This window comes from Trichoplusia ni, unplaced genomic scaffold (assembly GCF_003590095.1).
Source record: "Trichoplusia ni isolate ovarian cell line Hi5 unplaced genomic scaffold, tn1 tig00000289, whole genome shotgun sequence".
NCBI lineage: Eukaryota > Metazoa > Arthropoda > Insecta > Lepidoptera > Noctuidae > Trichoplusia > Trichoplusia ni.
Window position 1 is genome coordinate 18,968 of NW_020800016.1, and position 17,504 is coordinate 36,471.

Consider the following 17,504-nt stretch of genomic DNA (forward strand, 5'->3'; position numbering starts at 1 on the left):
GATAAAGAGATCCCATATTTTTCTAACAGGAGTAAATACATCGTTTTCTCGAAGTGTGGGCCGTATACTTTTGTCATCCATTCTAAGACATCGTATCAAAAAATCAAAACGATCACGACTCATTACAGAGACGTACACCATTGACAAAGATCGATCAAAGAGGTCATCTGTGGACATGTGGTTATCTTTTCTCACTGCTGTCATTACCAGAATACCAAAGAAAGCATAGATTTCATCTTCATTCGTGTCACGAAATGTAGCACCTGTCATAGATTCCCGACGTTTCAATGATATCTCAGCATTTGTCCATTTTACAATTTCCGAAATTATCTCATCAGTAAAAAATAGTTTGAAGCATAAAAGTGGGTCATATATATTGCGGCACATACGCGTCGGACCTCTTTGAGATCTGACAATGTTCAGTGCAGAGACTCGGCTACGCCTCGTGGACTTTGAAGTTGACCAACAATGTTTATTCTTACCTCTAATAGTCCTCTGTGGCAAGGTCAAGATTTTGTTAGAAGCCAATGAAGAACCTGGTTGTTCAATAACATTTTGTTCGTCTAATATTTCACTACCGCTTGACGTTGGCTGCACTTCATGTACCTCATCTATAAACGCTTCTTCTGTATCGCTCTGGACGTCATCTTCACTTACGTGATCTGATATTTCACTGTCAGAATCCTCACCAACAAGCTCGTCATCGCTTTGCAGAAGAGCAGAGAGGATATGCTCATCGTCTAAAGAACTACCCATTTTATTATATATTAGTCACGATATCTATAACAAGAAAATATATATATAATAAGTTATCACGTAAGTAGAACATGAAATAACAATATAATTATCGTATGAGTTAAATCTTAAAAGTCACGTAAAAGATAATCATGCGTCATTTTGACTCACGCGGTCGTTATAGTTCAAAATCAGTGACACTTACCGCATTGACAAGCACGCCTCACGGGAGCTCCAAGCGGCGACTGAGATGTCCTAAACGCACAGCGACGGATTCGCGCTATTTAGAAAGAGAGAGCAATATTTCAAGAATGCATGCGTCAATTTTACGCAGACTATCTTTCTAGGGTTAAGGCAGATTTAAAAATTTCTCTATGTCAGGAATTTAATTCATCTGTCTTCAATCAACTCTGTGTGTCTGAATAGTTAACACATGCGTGCTAAACTCAAACACATTTAGCTAAACAGTTAGCACGTCGAGTAACCTTATATGACCTTGAGAGTGTAAATCTGATACGTAAGCCTTTGAGGTCCTATGTTCCGTATCTTATACTTGAGGTAAGGCAAGGTCGGGAACGGGGCGTTTTTAGCCATTTGTGCAAATTCTAAAATCTTCCAAGTATCCCAGTATCGTATTCTCAGCGCCAGCCGGGTTCACGGATTCGTCTCATTGAGGGTATACTACAGAAAGGTAAAAAGGAAAAATGTGTGAAGATATGTGTCTTACTGACGGACATTCAACCGTATATTATAGGATACCATATTATAGTACCTGCCCAAAAAAATAACGTATTGAAATATTTTTTTTTGTTTTCACTTTGGTAGATCAAAATTAACAACTTTCTTCAGAAGGGCCAGTAAATAATCTTCAAGAAAAGCGCTTACCCTAAATAATTTTAAACAGGTGAACGAGAACGATGTAGTTGTCAGATTATTTTTTCAGAATCTACAATTGCATCCTCAAAGAAAATTGCTGATTTTCTTACTCATTTAACATCTATGTCACCGTTATTAGTTTCTTATCAGAATAATGAATTTGACCCTCGTTAATTATAATTTAAGTCAGAAACGTCTTCAATATCGCTATAAATTATTCCCTACAAGTAATTAATATTTGGTAGCTAATTATCGGCGCGGAAGCCTACCAAAATATCTCCGGAGTTCACCAAATACTAAACATAATTATGGCGAAGCTAATTTTACCTGTATGTGAGAATTATAGAGTAAACATCGGTTTCGCGGATGTGTTTGTTTGTCTGTTTCGTTTTAGGAATTTTAGTGTATTACAGTCATTATTGATCGTCGATTTTTCTTGGTAAGATTAGAAAAATAAGTTTGATTTCCAGATTGCCGAAGCAAAATCATTTTTGTTCTGTTAATTTATTTAAAGAGATTTTGATAGATGATATCCCGAAATTTCTAGCTGCTTCTTTGCTCCCATACGTTAGATGTTTTTTTAAAAAGAGTCTTTGTTGATAGTAGATTTTAGTCAAAGTCTCTCAATCTCAATGTGCAGGATCAAAATAAAAAAGACAGACAGATTTCAGATCACTTACTAGAAAAAGAATGTTACAAGTGACGTTTTTTTGCCAAATACCCTATTATGACTGCTTTACCGGTACTTAAAGTCGGATAATACCGCTGCCGCCAAAAAGGTATCTCGGATGAGTAAGCAAACCGAAAAGCAATCAATCGTTAATACTTATTGTGGCAATACATTTAATCAAAATATATACATTATTGACACAGACAGATATTATATATTATCTAAATAAAAAAAATCGGGAACTACAAGAGCGTGTTCCAATTATAATTATTTATTACGTACTTGTTTAATCAGGGCATACATCGCGATTTTTATTTAACGTAATCGACCTATATTCTGATATATTGTGCCAAGAATATTATTACGGTTACCAAAGATCTACCGAGAGTAAGAGATAATGAATTGCTGTCGAGGAATTATTATTTGAACTTTTTCAGAGGAATAATTTCGTCAAATACAACGTCAACTGGATGGAGGAGGGTCTTAATTTGTTTCTATTTGTATATGTTGGTTAACTCCGAAAGAACTTCGTACTGGATGTATCGATTTTGGTAATTATTTTTTAGTTTTAACGTGATGTAGTTGTCTTAGGTGTTTCTTGGTCCAAAAAACACGAAGCAAGGCTAGGTAATAGTGTGAGTACCTTTATTGACGTCGAATGTTTCTGTGCTTCTTTTTGTTGTTGTTTTCTTTTTTCATTTTAGGTTGTTGTGTTTTGTTCCGTACAAAATTGTCCACGAATTCAAGATCTCTTTATGAATTCACCATAGCCTTGGTACATGGTACAGCGACATTACACATTGCCTGATACACTGTTGTAGTACTAAGGCATAATTGCATGCAATAATACTATCAGTTAGTCCTACCATTGAATACAATTGTAGACATCCGCTGAATACGTAATGCACAACCATTTTTATTTTAGGACGCATGTAGGCATCAGTTAAGCATGCGCTCATGCATGTCACCGTGCATGCTAGCATGTTATGTCAACATTAGTGAGCGTAATTATATGATTATTTTGTAAATATACAACTGAAATACTGGCAATTGTGCTTTGGTATATTAAGCAGTAATTAATGGTTGTTTGCTTAAATATTTACGTACTAAGGAATCTAAATAGTAAATAAATGTATGATAAACTAGCTGACCCGGAGCTTATTCTGCCAAATGAATTATTTCTTAGGATTTTTTGGTGTTGAAAAAAGTAAAAAACAATACGTACCTACATATCTAATGACGATTGAAAGGGGTAATCGATTCTCAAATCTACTAAATATATCTATATTTTGATTAATAAAATATAGTACTTATAGACTCTTTTTAATAAAAATCGGTCAAGTTTCAGAGGTGTGTGGTAAGAAAGATTATGCACTAGATTTTATTTATACACTATTTGTTAGATGAGATATATAAGTATTTTTTATTGAAATGAAACTACTTTCACGGATTTTATCGCGGTTTAATTTTAGATTTTAGTTCCGGACGTTTCGAAACCTTTGCAGGTATCATGGTCACGGTTCTATTCAATGTCTAACATTCGCGTAAACCTAAGAAACCACTAAATATTTGTTAGATGGCGCCTACTTAGTTAATTGGACCATATTGACCCAGTAAAATTAATGGAACATCGTTAAATTCATATTACGCAGGTAGATAAACGTTATACATAAATACTTAGTATCTACTCATAATTTTAAGTGCTTTGTTTTACAATAAACAAAAGTACTTTTCGTATAACCTATTTCTTCTACCTTTAAGAATAAATGGTCTATATTCCTACTGTACGTGTTATAAGAAGGCACTGCCGGTATAGTATAGACAGGTTATGTTAACCCAACACTGCCCGTTGCCACAAAAAACTGCATCAGACCATTCCAGTTACGTTTAGCTCAAAATACCGTTAGCAATTCCGAATTCGAAATAACCGATTTAATTCTCGTCGTAAAACTGCAATAAAAGTTGCAGTCGGTTCGTAATTACGTGCTTTACCGCCATGCACGTCGTTTACAAGTAACAACTGCGTCAAAAACATTCGCTAATTACAATTAACTGGCAATTTAGCTATCGAAACCATTTTATTTTAGACTAAAAAGCGCCAAAGAACGAACAAAACAAAAGAGAGCACAAACTTTTTCACTTCGTCCTTTTAAATTCCGAATCAAACTGGCACAACACAACACTACACAATTTAAATTTGAAGTTCGAACACTATTTACGTTAAAGAACAAATATTATGTTTAAATAACGAACGTTCTTTATCACTTGGTTTGTTTTGTTTATGTTGTAATGTTTACGAATTACGATTACGCGCGACGCGTGTTCACTTGCCGGCGTTGATCGGCAGACTAAAAAATAATGGTCGAGCACGTTTCGTAAACAGTAGAGGGTAAACAGTTGTACTTATTTGCCGATATAGAACAAATTAAAAAGGTACAATTACACCAAAACGTGGCAAATCTGAGATTAAGAGCGAGTTGCAACATTTGGGGTCAAAAAACGTGTCAATCAAAAGTTAAAGTGGATATACCCACGCACTTCTAAAGGAATTTATTACTTAACTGAACTAACCTTGACTATTTTAGTTCACTATAAATAAATTGGGAAGTAACTTATTTGATGTTCGATTGTTCTTTTTTAAATTAAAACTTTTTCACCAGACTTCTTACTATCTTTGGGATTTCCCAGATTCTAAATTTGTATCCTATTAAACAAATTACGTCATTTCTACATGAGTAGATGGCATAGCGTGTTAGTGGTTGATAAAATACTGTACAGATTACCTACCACTAGTTTAGGTAAGTACCAACTCAAATGACTGTTATTATGTCACGATGTGACCAAGGTCCAACACTCATTACTACACAAGTTAGTCTAAAACTTCTTTGATTAATGCCTTTGAAATAATCTTCAGTTCAAAATTTTCCTTTTTACATTTTGAGGTAGGTACTGTTCCTTTTAAAGGACTTAAAATAGTTGAAGATTTTCAATTCGGGTGGATTCTTTTTCTATGTGTACACCGATTTCTCCTCAATTTGAAGACCAGTTTTAACTTTTTAACCCGTCTGTCTGTCTGTTTTTTTGGATATGCTTTGAATTTCAAAACCAAATATCAAAATAGAAGCCAGTGTAAATAAAAACACAGATCGATATTATACTAATAATGTCCATCGCGTGTACCCTTTCTAATAAATCATTATGAACGCAATTAAATATACCATCTATTCCATTTATGCTTCAGCGTCACCAAACATACTACCTTATTACAACAACATAAGGTCTATTTTCGTAACCATGTGTAGCAGACATGTCACAACGTGTCACGGTCTGTTGATACTCAAGGACGAATATCAATTACTCAAGTGACTGCAATGAGTTCTTATTACATGTATACTGTGCTCCTATATTTAGGCTACTTTTTAAATCTTTGAAGGTAAAATTAACTTAAATTTATAATAAGAGAGAAGTGGGAAATTACGGTTTTTTTATCCAATTTAATCCTTGTGTCTCAGGGGGTTTCACAAACATTCGAGTCACATGCACAAAGGCACCCAGACTCAGGACAAGCTTTCGTGGATCATGCAAACTTATCCTAAGCGGGGATCGAACCCACGAGACGTCGCGTACAGTGGGTTTGGCTTGGTGACCTTAACCACTATCTGTGCAGTCAAAATAAAGTTTTAAATAATTCCATCTACATATTATGTTCCACGTGTTGTCTTAAGAGTTTGTTTGTACGTAGGTCCTGTATTTCGCAGAATTATTTCCTCATCTTAACTTCTCTGACCACTTTTACGTACTCCTCACATCTCAATACTCAAATCATTAAATAAACGAGCCGGCAGAACTACTGCTTTATTGTACTTTTTGAGGTGTTTTTCCTTATTCCTCGATTTGGCACGAAGCCAACGATTTCGATAACCACAGATTGTTTCCCGTTACACACAGGTACCTAATTTATATCGTTCAGATGCAGTATCGCTTGATATCGTACGGGATATTATTTTCTTCTTTTTTACCTATTATATACGACTGCACGAATAGATACGTTGAGGTCACCACGCCAAACTCACTGTGCGCGTCGTGTCGGGGGCCGGATCCCCGCGTAGAACAACGGTTGTGTGATCCACAAATGCTTGTTCTGAGTTTGGGTGTCATTGTGCACGAGATTCCTATGTTTGTGAAACCCCCCGCGACACAAGGATTCAGTACCTTACCGCGGGAGAAAAAATATGCAATGTGGTATTCTGGGTCTTGGGTTGGATTTGTGCGGAGGTGGTTACTGGTATATGGTATATGGTATGGTTGTTGTTAGCTTGAAAAAGTATTTAGCTTAAAAATGTCTAATGCCAAGCCAAACTGTTTCACATGTATATTTTTAGACATACCTAAAGGAAAACGCATTATATTAATGACGTCTGGTAGTAAATAGTAATAATTGATGAAACAATTATAATTATGGACATCATACGTCATATTTCTAAGTAAACATGTCGTTAAACGCGATAGCCGTAGTATATGTTATTATAGCAATTATACAAAACATATTTTGTATTTACATGGTACTTGGATCCATGTAACGTAATTTCGTCATTGTTACAACATTATTGTTTGTTACCACAACCCCAGTACTTATGGTATGAGTATCTACTAATCATAAGTCATCATCATCACCAGCCTAGTATAGTCTACTGTTGGGTATAGGGCTCCTTTCATTCTCATCTTTACCTTGCCCTTCGCATTCATCCTATTCCTTCTTCGTCTTAATCTTTTTTTCTATTGTTTGCGGTCTAGTGTTCTAATTTTTCTGCGTCGGGCTAATATCCCTCCCTAAGTAGGAGTGATAGTCTAGCTAGTCGTATGACCGTTGTACTGCCAATTCAAAGGTCGTAAGATCATCTATGTCTACGAATTGATGTTCGTGTTATAAAGCTATTATTAATTGATAAAAATGGCGAAGGAATAGTCAGGAAACCAGTACACCGGAGAATTTTCAAATGGCTTGTGTAAAACCACTTCAAACCTCTGAATCATAAATTGAATATAAAAATCCTGGTTGCATAATTATAAAGTTTACGAAAGAAAGAATATCCATTCTATGCCAGCTATCTTTTTTAATTCTATAATAAGTGTTACATAAAGTTTATTTATGTACTGCTTCTAGTTATTCTAGTCTTTTCTTATTATTTAATGCTTATAACGCCCCATTAATCTTGCTCCCGTCTAGTGCACCTGTTCGTTGCAGGTTAACTAAATCCAGGTTTAGCGTTACTCCTCGTTAAACTAGTTTAGTTAACTTATACCCTAGTCTCCTCTTTCTTTAGTTTAATTAGTATAAAATGGTGTTTAATGAGTATTTATGTTAGTTTTAGTACACCCTGTAACACTATTTTATTTAAGGTATTATTTTGGGTTTCCTTGCAGAGGTCTTATACAATCATTTCTATCGACGTTTGATTTTTGCTGAATGATCTAATTAGACATTTTTTTTTTCATAATGTATTTGCGATTAAATACAATGACCTCGAACCTGAGTCTTGCGCCTATACTAAGTCGCTTTACCATTATTGTACTCCAATACAGTTAGGAATTCAATACTTTAATTTGTCGGGAGTTTAGGTCACATGCAGAAAAACACCCAGAGTCAGAATAAACATCTGTGGATCACAACATTGCGTTAACGCGGTGCTTACCATGGATTTAATCTCAAAACTAAAAAGGTTTCCAATTTCACCAACCAACCGATTGCCTGTAATGCCGACGATTTAACTCAAACCTAAATTAACCACTGTGTTTAAATTGCAGCAACAAGATTGGCATGATATTAATAAAACGGTCTTTGTGCAAAAAAAAAACAGTTTCGTCAGAAAGATATCCAAAAAATGTTGGATACGATGTGTATGTGATTCCTGTGCCGATCCTATCAGATTTCGGCTACGAGAGTAGGGGAACAGATACTGCGTTAGGCACACCTGTGTTAGAATGCAAGCCGGTCTGTATACCTATACCTGTGTCTATACTAGTTTTTCAACACTAGCTGCCATTGCCGAAAATCGGTCAGGACATTATTATTGGAATGGGGAATCCTGACTGAGAGCTATTTAGTATTGAGTAGCTTCTCTTTTACAACTGCAATAACTTTCAGTTGTGATCACTTAGGCCTCCGGTATCACATAGAATCTGTTTCCTAATTTACTAAAGTGAACTGTTCAGACCAGTAATCAAAATAAAGACTACCGCAACCTCCACATTTTCAAAATCGCCGGTAGTAAAGCACCCCTAATGGCGACCAATTACGAAGGCAGTGGAGGTCAGCTACTCAATTGGAAGTCTATGAGACTAAGAACTTCAATAGGATCTTTTTAGGACGGCAATAAAATTTTACGTTCCCTTTTAGAATATTTTTAGCGAAAATTTTAGATAGAATTTTACGAGACAAAAGTTTGGCTTGGATTGGTTTTACATTGTGATCTCTTGTGAATGGTTGTAAATCTAAATTTACAAAGTTTAAACGCATATGTTTTAGATTAATGATGGTTTTATAGCCTCTCCATGTTACTTTAAAGGAATTGCAATATTTATATCGGTCTTAATATATTTATACAGAAAAAAAACATCACAAGCAAATTTTGGATCCTATTTTTTTTATCCTCACATCCTTTCGTAGATACCGCTATAAACGCAGATATTTATTTTGTAACACAATAAGGTTCTTGCAATAAAATTTCCGTGGTAAAACTTTGATCCGGAAAAATAAAACAATTTACCGTTGACTTACCAAACAGAAGAAAAGAGCAGTCAAAATGTATCTTCTTTTTGCAAATATCTGCAAATCATTTGCGACTGTATGTAGTGCACAATAAGGTCCTAATTTATTCTCACCTGCTCTTTATCCTCTTGCGACTTCGGCCACAACGTGACATTCACCACAATCTCCCCCATGTCCTGGTTCGGCTTGCTGGGGTCCCGGAGACAGAGGACCAGGTCCTGGGTCCGGCCCAGCTCTAGAGCGGTGAGGTCTAAGTGGCACGAGCCCATGAAGTCGTCTTGAAGGCCCCAGTCGTAGTCGAAAACCTGGGAATTAGGAGATTAGATCAAAATTCAATCAATCGTAAATTTGAAATGGTTGGAAGAGATCATATCAGTCTTACGGTAGCCATCGTTTTTATTGTGAGAGTCATTAAGTTGCAGTTAAGTATTAAGATTCTGTTTTTATTTCAAGTATCTTATAATAACCTATATGTATCAATATCTGTTTAAAAAGGATATGGTCTGAAGTGGAGAAATGTATGAACTTTACACATAAATAAATGCAATCAATAATTTTGATCAATCAGCACAATGTACCAAGAAACCGTAGGTAGGTAATGCAAGGAAACACAGTACGTAAAAGATTAAAATAGTCCGCACATTAGCAGTGCAAGACTGCATCTAACTTGAAAAATCTTGAAAATATGATAAAATAAAGATGGGATCTCAAGAAAGATGCCGATAGCTGTCTGGAATTTCCAAGTTAAGGATCTGCAGTTTATGACACGTTGTTAACGGATGCGATGCCGTCGGGAACATATTAGCATAATATCGATTCCTTGGGGAGTGTGCAAGGACTGCTCGCGAATGAAGATGTAGATTTTCTTTCCATTATATTGACAGTACGATATTGTTTTTAATGCTCCTTAAAAACCTTTTTAGTAATGTTTTAGAGATATTTTTGATAACATTGAAATGATTTAGTATTAAACGCATGCAATTAGTATGGACCTAAGATACCAAAATTTAGATTGTAAGTTTTTTTGAAGAGCTTCAGATATCCAAAAAGTATTATTATAATTAGTTTGGAATTCGCCCATGAATTTGAAAACACATTACTATCAATCTACAACTTGACAGTGCGACGTGCCACTAGTTATAATTTACTACATGAAAAGTCTATTTCGTAAAACTGATGTAGATTTAAATTACGAGGTAACTTGAATTAAATTAAAATCGCATTCATTCTGGAATCTAGATTGAGACATAAGGATTCATCATCTGATCAAGCTTTAACTTTAGAAAAGATAAACTACCTCACTGACGCTGTAGATTATATCAAAAATGTGTCAGTCTCTCAGATTTATTTGACATCCTGACGTAATACGTCAGGAGGAGACGGCATACATCATCCCTCCCTTGGCACAGTTTAGGGGTTAATAATACATTGTATTCACCGCCGGAACTAAATTGTGTGGCATTAAGAATTCAACCGGGTTGTGGGCTGGGCTTTATTTGAATTTCATTCTTTATGAAAGCGACAGTTAGGAAAAGATCACCCCTTTAATTTTAAATGTTTGGTTAGCAGCGATCTTCTCTGATTCTAAAAATGTGTCCTAAGAGAAGTATAGTTTAGTTATTTAATCCTATTTATAGAACTCAAGAGCGAAAGTCTATTGAAAAGTTGCATTGCATTTATCAAAGTCAGCATTTCTTTATAAATTCGTAGAGTATTGTGTAGAAAGCTTAAAACCTAGTTGGTGGGGTTGGAAACCTTAAGAAAACCTCCCAGTTAAGGCCCTTTTATGTAACTTTTCAATGGGCAATATCGTTAATATGAATGTGCTTTTACCCAGCCACTTTCTCAATTTTTAAACGCTGTTAACTTAAGTCTTGTTGTGATAACCAGACACGTGGCCAGATTAAAAAACGACCTAATGAAACGATATATGAGATAGACAAAGACAGACTGAACAAGTACGCACCTTTATTTGCACCGGTAGAAAAGGATCCTCTATAGGTACAGTGAAGCACTCATCCCAAACTGGGTTGAGGTCTCTGTACACAATCCTGGACTTATGCAGCAACCTCCCACCAGCCTTGAACTTCACGTAGGGGTCGCTCGTGCCTGATAACAAACTGGTTTTGGACCCCACAAAACACTACAGTTAGAAAATCAAGAAGCAAAAATAAACGATAAAAATTTAAGTAAGCTACAGGGCTCACAGGTTATGAATACCCCGTTTTTATTATCCTTGTAACGTGGGTTACGAAGCAAGAATTTTCCCCGAGGCAATCCTGATTCAGAATTTATGACCACTTCAGAAAGCCGTAATAACTTTGAATTTCACAAAAGCTGTTCTCTCGTCCCTAATTATAATCGAAATTATGCATTCAATGTTTCAGGTCATAATTAGGCTCTTGAATCTTTTCCCTAACAAGTCGACGCAATTGGTGTAGATTGTTCCAGAAAGTTCGGCCAATTGAGCTAGATTGGTTGAGACCAGTTTCCTGTCAGATTAAGTCTAACGAAATTTTATTACCAAAGTTTAACGAATCAAACAGTTCAACATAATTTTGAGTTCCAAATATTCCAATGTGTGATTTCGTAATACAATTTTGTGATATAAGAATTAAATTTCAATGAACCAATGGTGTTAACTGTTAATAAATTAGATTGCTAAAAGTGGTTTTTGTTACGAAAGCAAAGCATTAGTTGCAGAAATAAAAAGAACATGCAAAATAACAATAACAGAATTGTTCGGTGTTTTGTGTGTTAAAATTGTAGGGTTAGCGAAATAATGTAAAGAAGTAAATGTGTTTGATTTATTAATTAAAACAGTGCCGAGTTAATAATTAATGAGTCCCTTGTAAATAAGATGGAATTAGTGATTATATAAAACGTTCTTAAGGGTGAAGAAATGTTTTTAGATATTAAAACGGGAAAGAAAGATAAATCTTTGAGTTTGTTAAATTGTGCAATATTCTTGATCATACTTATAGTTACATATTCAATCTTTTTTAAAATTGGTCAAGACCTGATTTATTGCGAGACTTTCAAGGTATATCCAAGTTTAAAATTGAATCAAATTTCGTCCTTCAAAATTAATTTGAAATCGAATTTCAGTTAAGTACCGATTTTTTTTAAACAATAATTTATCTGTATGTTTTTTGATCGTTTTATCTTGGGTCATAATTGATAACGATTCCATTACCTTCCTGATCACATTAACTGGAACGATTTGATTGGCTTGATGAATGTTTTAAGGAGACTCTTTACTTCCTCATAACTTATCTCAGCTCCTTCTTAACCAATTAAAGGCAGTGCTTCAAGATATATTTTTAATATTAGCTTAGTGATACCTACGGCTGTGCTGTGCCTAGCAGTGATTTGTTGTGTTGTGATCGTGTGGTCTTTCGTGATGTAATCCATACCATTTTTATCCATCGCGATTAAATTTTGGCCTCTCTTCAAATGTACCCTTAATTGGAAGAAAGCGTAAGCTCGTAATTGCTGTTCCCTTAGTCTTTGGCCCTCGTCTGGTTCCTGGAGGCAGAAATTAGAATATTTTTTTATGATCTTCATATTAAATTATTTCTGATCAAGGTAATCATACAACAGTCTTTAGCCAAACTTGTTGGGAGTGTTATTGGACCAAATGACAGCTGTTTCACGATAAATAAAAAGGAATCAATAAAATTGGTTTATCCAGTCCTAAGTTCTGGGGTAATAAACAATAACAGACGAATTGAGAACCTCGTCCGTTTTGAAGTCGGTTGATAAGATCAAAATGATGTGAGAAAGAAAGGGGAAATTTAAAAGAAGAATGCAAGCAAGACATAATGACGATCCCAAATAATTTGGAAAGACGTTCAATAGTCCTTTTAATGAAATTGCCGGATGAAGATGGACTAAGTATAGAGACAGTTTGAAGCCAAAGAGATTTTGTTTAACGAGGAAAGGATGAGGGTAATGTTTGACACTTCTTCTAGTCCTCTTTACCGCGTCTGGCGAGAGCGACTATTTGCCATCTCGTTCGTGAGCTCTCTGATTATTAGCAAACAGTTGTGTTTGTTCCATCAAGAGAAGCATCTATTTATTCTCCTTCGTCATATTACAGGATTGCGTGCTTGTAAATGACTTTCTTTTACAACGACAATTATTGGTGGAGTATCGATTATCTGAAGTCATGGATACGAATTGACGACACACCTAACCTTTTAAATCTGTGTCAACATTTGTTGAGACTTACTGTCTCTATAACTGAAAAATCTCTTTACTGCAACCTTTTTATATTAACAACGCCTAAATAAAGTAGTTTGGTGAGTTTGCTATCACATTTTCTACAGGCGTTGGTTGTTTTCATGACTTATGTTCATTAAATTTTGATTTAAATTTTCATCTTAATGAACTTCTCAAAGTTTTCGTTTAAAATTGTCTTTTCATTTAGAATTACTTTTGAACTTTATTTCAGTTTTCAGGGTACTGGGTGAATACATACGAAGTAGTATTATGTATCTTATTGCAAACTTCAAAACTTGATCATTATTCTATATCCCGTTAATTAGTAGTTCTTTAGTACACATTATAAAGTAGCTTCAAAGCCAGCATGACAACTAAGGGTGCAACTTTGCCGTGCGTCGTTCTTGAGTAGTGACGTAACACTTACTTCAACGTTTAAGTTACGATTGCTTTGACATAAGTGTAGGTTATCATTTAGTACCTATTTATATGCATTTATTTACCAATTGCAATAGCTCTGCGGGCGGCGGTCTTGGATGGTGCGCAGGAGTTCCTGACGTCGATGGCGCTGGATCAGTTGACACCTGTCGCGTCATAGAATCTGGAAATAAAAGAGACACACAGACTTAGTTCTGATGTTTTATGTCTGTTGAAAAGAAACATGGTTGGCTTCACGATATATCTTGGAAGTACTGTAAACATGATCTTAGTGAGCTGCTTTTCTAGCTCTACCTCCAAGTCACGTGACAAACACGTGTTAATGTTGTTAGGATTGCTCTATACTTGTCTAACAAAATTATGATTCCATTGATGAACGCGCTTTTGACGTAGATTTGAAAGTTTTGTAGAAAGTCCGCTCCATGGAAAACGGACGCCTGAAGTAAAATTGTTATGTTAATAAACATGCATAACAGCGTTTTGACTGACCTGATAAAAATTTTAATCAGTTTGAATAAATACCAAACACAATTGCACAACTAGAACAATGAATTAAAACCGTTAAAAGTGTTACAGGTAGTTACGCAAGCGAACCATTCGAAAGTCAAATGCAAATGGCATGCGACTTTTAAGAGTCCTTATTTTAGTTTCAAATTCGAAATTGAAACAGTAGCTGCAATTAAATTGCCTGAAGCTGCCAGTGCAGTAAATAATACAATACGACTTCATTTGAAATAAGAACACTCTGTTTTAGTTTTTGGAAACGTTGAATTTGTTTCTATTTTAGTTTCGGGTTTATTTATTTTTTAATTATGAACATATATTTAACCTCTATGCCTAAAAAATCCGTAAATAGATTAAGAGAGATCTGGACTTTAAAGTCTTCTTCACTTGAGACATAATGTGAAATAATTACAAAATAGATTGTGTTTTTCCAGTCCGGAGTCCGCAGTCCTTTAAACCGGAGCTTTAAAGTCATTCGACTTTAAAGCTCCGGTTTGGTCCGAGACTAGTCGGGCGATTCCGATATACATTCGTGAGAAACCCGTTCTTTGATTGGTTATAGATGTTGGGTAGTCGGAAGCTAGCGTCGTTACCTGATGGATGCTAAATCCCATCTCGTCATCAAAAAAAAATGCTCTTCTTCACAACTGTCATCGTTTTGTTACGTTATCGATAAGGCCTCGTACTCACCATCCCTCTTACGGAAGAGGCGCATTCTCCGCCACTTCCTAACAGCTGTTTTAAGTCTCTTCATCAGCACACAGTTGAGGAATGCACTCGCTATCCGTCGCCGCCATATTGTGCACATCTATCGATGTCGATATCGTCTATCGACGTTTGGTTACATCACTAGTGAACAGTTTTGTTCTTTGAGAAGCTCATTGTTATTTCAAAATACATCGAAATTGTTTTCTTAAATCTAAAATAACCTGTTAGATTTATTGTCACTTGCAACTGTTTCGATTTATTTATTTATTAATTTCGTAATGGATCTTTTTTTCTTGCTCTTTCTATAACATTTAAGTAGGTTAAATACTTTAAAACTCCTGTATCGACGTCATTTAGAAGTGTTTACCTATAGTACCTTTCGTGACGTCAATCAGCTCACAATTAAGGACTCCAGTTGGGTTTGAAACTAGTCGGGTTACCCTATAAATAAGCGAGAGTAAACCGTTATTCGATAAATAATACCTTTTGAAAGTTACTTAGAAATTGCAATCGTTTTGCACTAGTCATACAAATTCTTGTATATGCTAAACACTATTTGTAGTATTGTCAAGCCTTTTTCATCAGTATATTTAGCAAAATACAACTATAACTATAGCTTACACAAGAACAAGTTCCTCGAATTGTCTTTATTTTATTTAATACACAATTTACTTTGTCCTTTTGAAACTGAAACTCATTGAGAACGCTCCCAGACATTGCTTTATGAAATGAAGATGCTTTTCTATTCTAAAGAGAAAATATAAGCACAGGAAACTGAACTTGGAGCCAAGATATAAGATGGAAAAACAAGCAAGGAGTTTGTGCTCTTTACAGAGACTTTTTTCTTTTATTATTATTATAGTTGCAAAGAGTTTCGATGCTTTAAAATTCTTTTTTTTTTTTGGTTTATTGCGGTGCCTTTGGCTAATTATTATGAACAAGTTTTTTTATGTGCCTGCAGATAATATTGCATGTATATGCTAAACATAAACCTAAACATAAACCGTAGTTATATATGTCTGTAAAGGGCAACTGGGCCTAGTTTAGATGTCAAACGCATTTCTTTGCTAAAGCTGGCTGTTCTTTTTTTGGCCCGCTTGCCTTTTTACCTACTATTTCTTATGAATATCGTTATGCTCTAAGACAGGTAATAGATTCCCCAAAGACACTCTGAGCTTAAGCGTTTCGGTGGTTTTCGTTGGTTTCATTGTGAATCCTGGCTTATAAGGGTTGCAATGACAATGCAATGTGGCGGTCGCAAAAACAGTAGTTAGGACTTAGTACGACAATAGTATGGGCAAACGGCACATGATAATCTGTGGGAGTGTGGTCTGTTGTAGGATGAACGAACAGCCGAGATCCGGTGTTGCGAAGACCTTGCATCAAACGGAACTATTTGCCTAGGATTCGGATGCTTTCGCTTTACTTATTATTGAAATTAAAATAACAACTCCCTAATATGATTTTGGTAAGACAATCTAAATGCTTACCGCGTAGGCTGGGTTTATGTGGCCTAAGGCAGAAAATAGTCACAGGATTTGGAGGAGGCCTCTACTCAGCATCGGTATAATGTGAGATGGATAAAAAAAAAACTTAGGAACCATTTAATAATGAAATTTTATTCTTGGTTCTTGGAAACTGGAGTTAGTAAGTAAGTACTTAGTTCTTGCTATCTTTTCATACCTCTTTTTGTAACCTGTTTGTTGTGGAGGGAAGTAAAAAATATGTGTTGTCGCTATTATTGATTAGTCGTTTGAAACATACCGAGTTGGTAGTTGACAGGAGTTGGAACACCGGGCCTATGGGACGGGCTCTCTTTTAAGCAAATACTGGAAAAAATCTGAGGTTCTGCCCAAAAAAGAATGAGAGAAAAAGATTTATTCGTTATCTGTGCAAATCTTGTGTGTAATAAATATTCTATGATAAATATGTATGAGTAAAAATGTAATGTTCCACTCCAGCTATCTGTTTGTGAGATTTATGTTTTTTAAAGAAATATATTTCTGTAGAAAACATTGCTGTAATGTATTTACACTAAATGTTTAGTTAAAGTTCTTTATATTTTTATGGTTTCATCATCGGCCTAGCCTGTTCCCAAATACATATGTCGGGGTCGGCTTCCAGTCTAACCGGATTCAGGTAAGTAGGTACCAGTGTTTTACAAGGAGCGACTGCCTATCTGACCTCCTCAGTTACCTGGGCAACCCCTTTTTACCCGGATTCAATAATTCTGACACCAGGTTGGCCATGAACCATCATCATCATCCTATTTGGTATTTTGGAGTTAATGCACCCAAGATGGCCATCAATCATACGAAAAGAAGAACATAATATATATATACCTAACAAGAAGAACATATATAATTACCTCAGTGCGTCCCAAGAAAATGACTGCAGGTTTGGGTATCCACAAAGAAAAACAGACCTAGCAAAATAATGGTATTAAGGAAAAAACACGAATTGCTTATAATCATCGTTATCAGTCTACTCATGCAACTTTTAGTAAAAATACCACTTAAGTATCTGACTACCTGAATAAATTTGGTGTCCAACGAATATCTTTGCAGTGTCGCCATTGAT

The 17,504-nt window shown here is 35.4% G+C and overlaps 1 protein-coding gene across 1 annotated transcript in view; it reads right to left on the bottom strand.

Annotated features, from left to right (window-relative positions):
* The window catches only part of LOC113507032 (multiple C2 and transmembrane domain-containing protein-like), a gene marked incomplete at its 3' end in the record, with an annotated part of 34,124 nt that extends 18,961 nt beyond the window's left edge, over nt 1-15,163 (bottom strand). Inside the window, 5 exon segments of the mRNA XM_026889887.1 lie at nt 9,164-9,355; nt 11,017-11,159; nt 12,467-12,578; nt 13,778-13,875; nt 14,907-15,163. Coding sequence (XP_026745688.1) covers nt 9,164-9,355; nt 11,017-11,159; nt 12,467-12,578; nt 13,778-13,875; nt 14,907-15,024 — 663 coding nt within the window.
* Nucleotides 15,164-17,504: the final 2,341 nt, after the last annotated feature.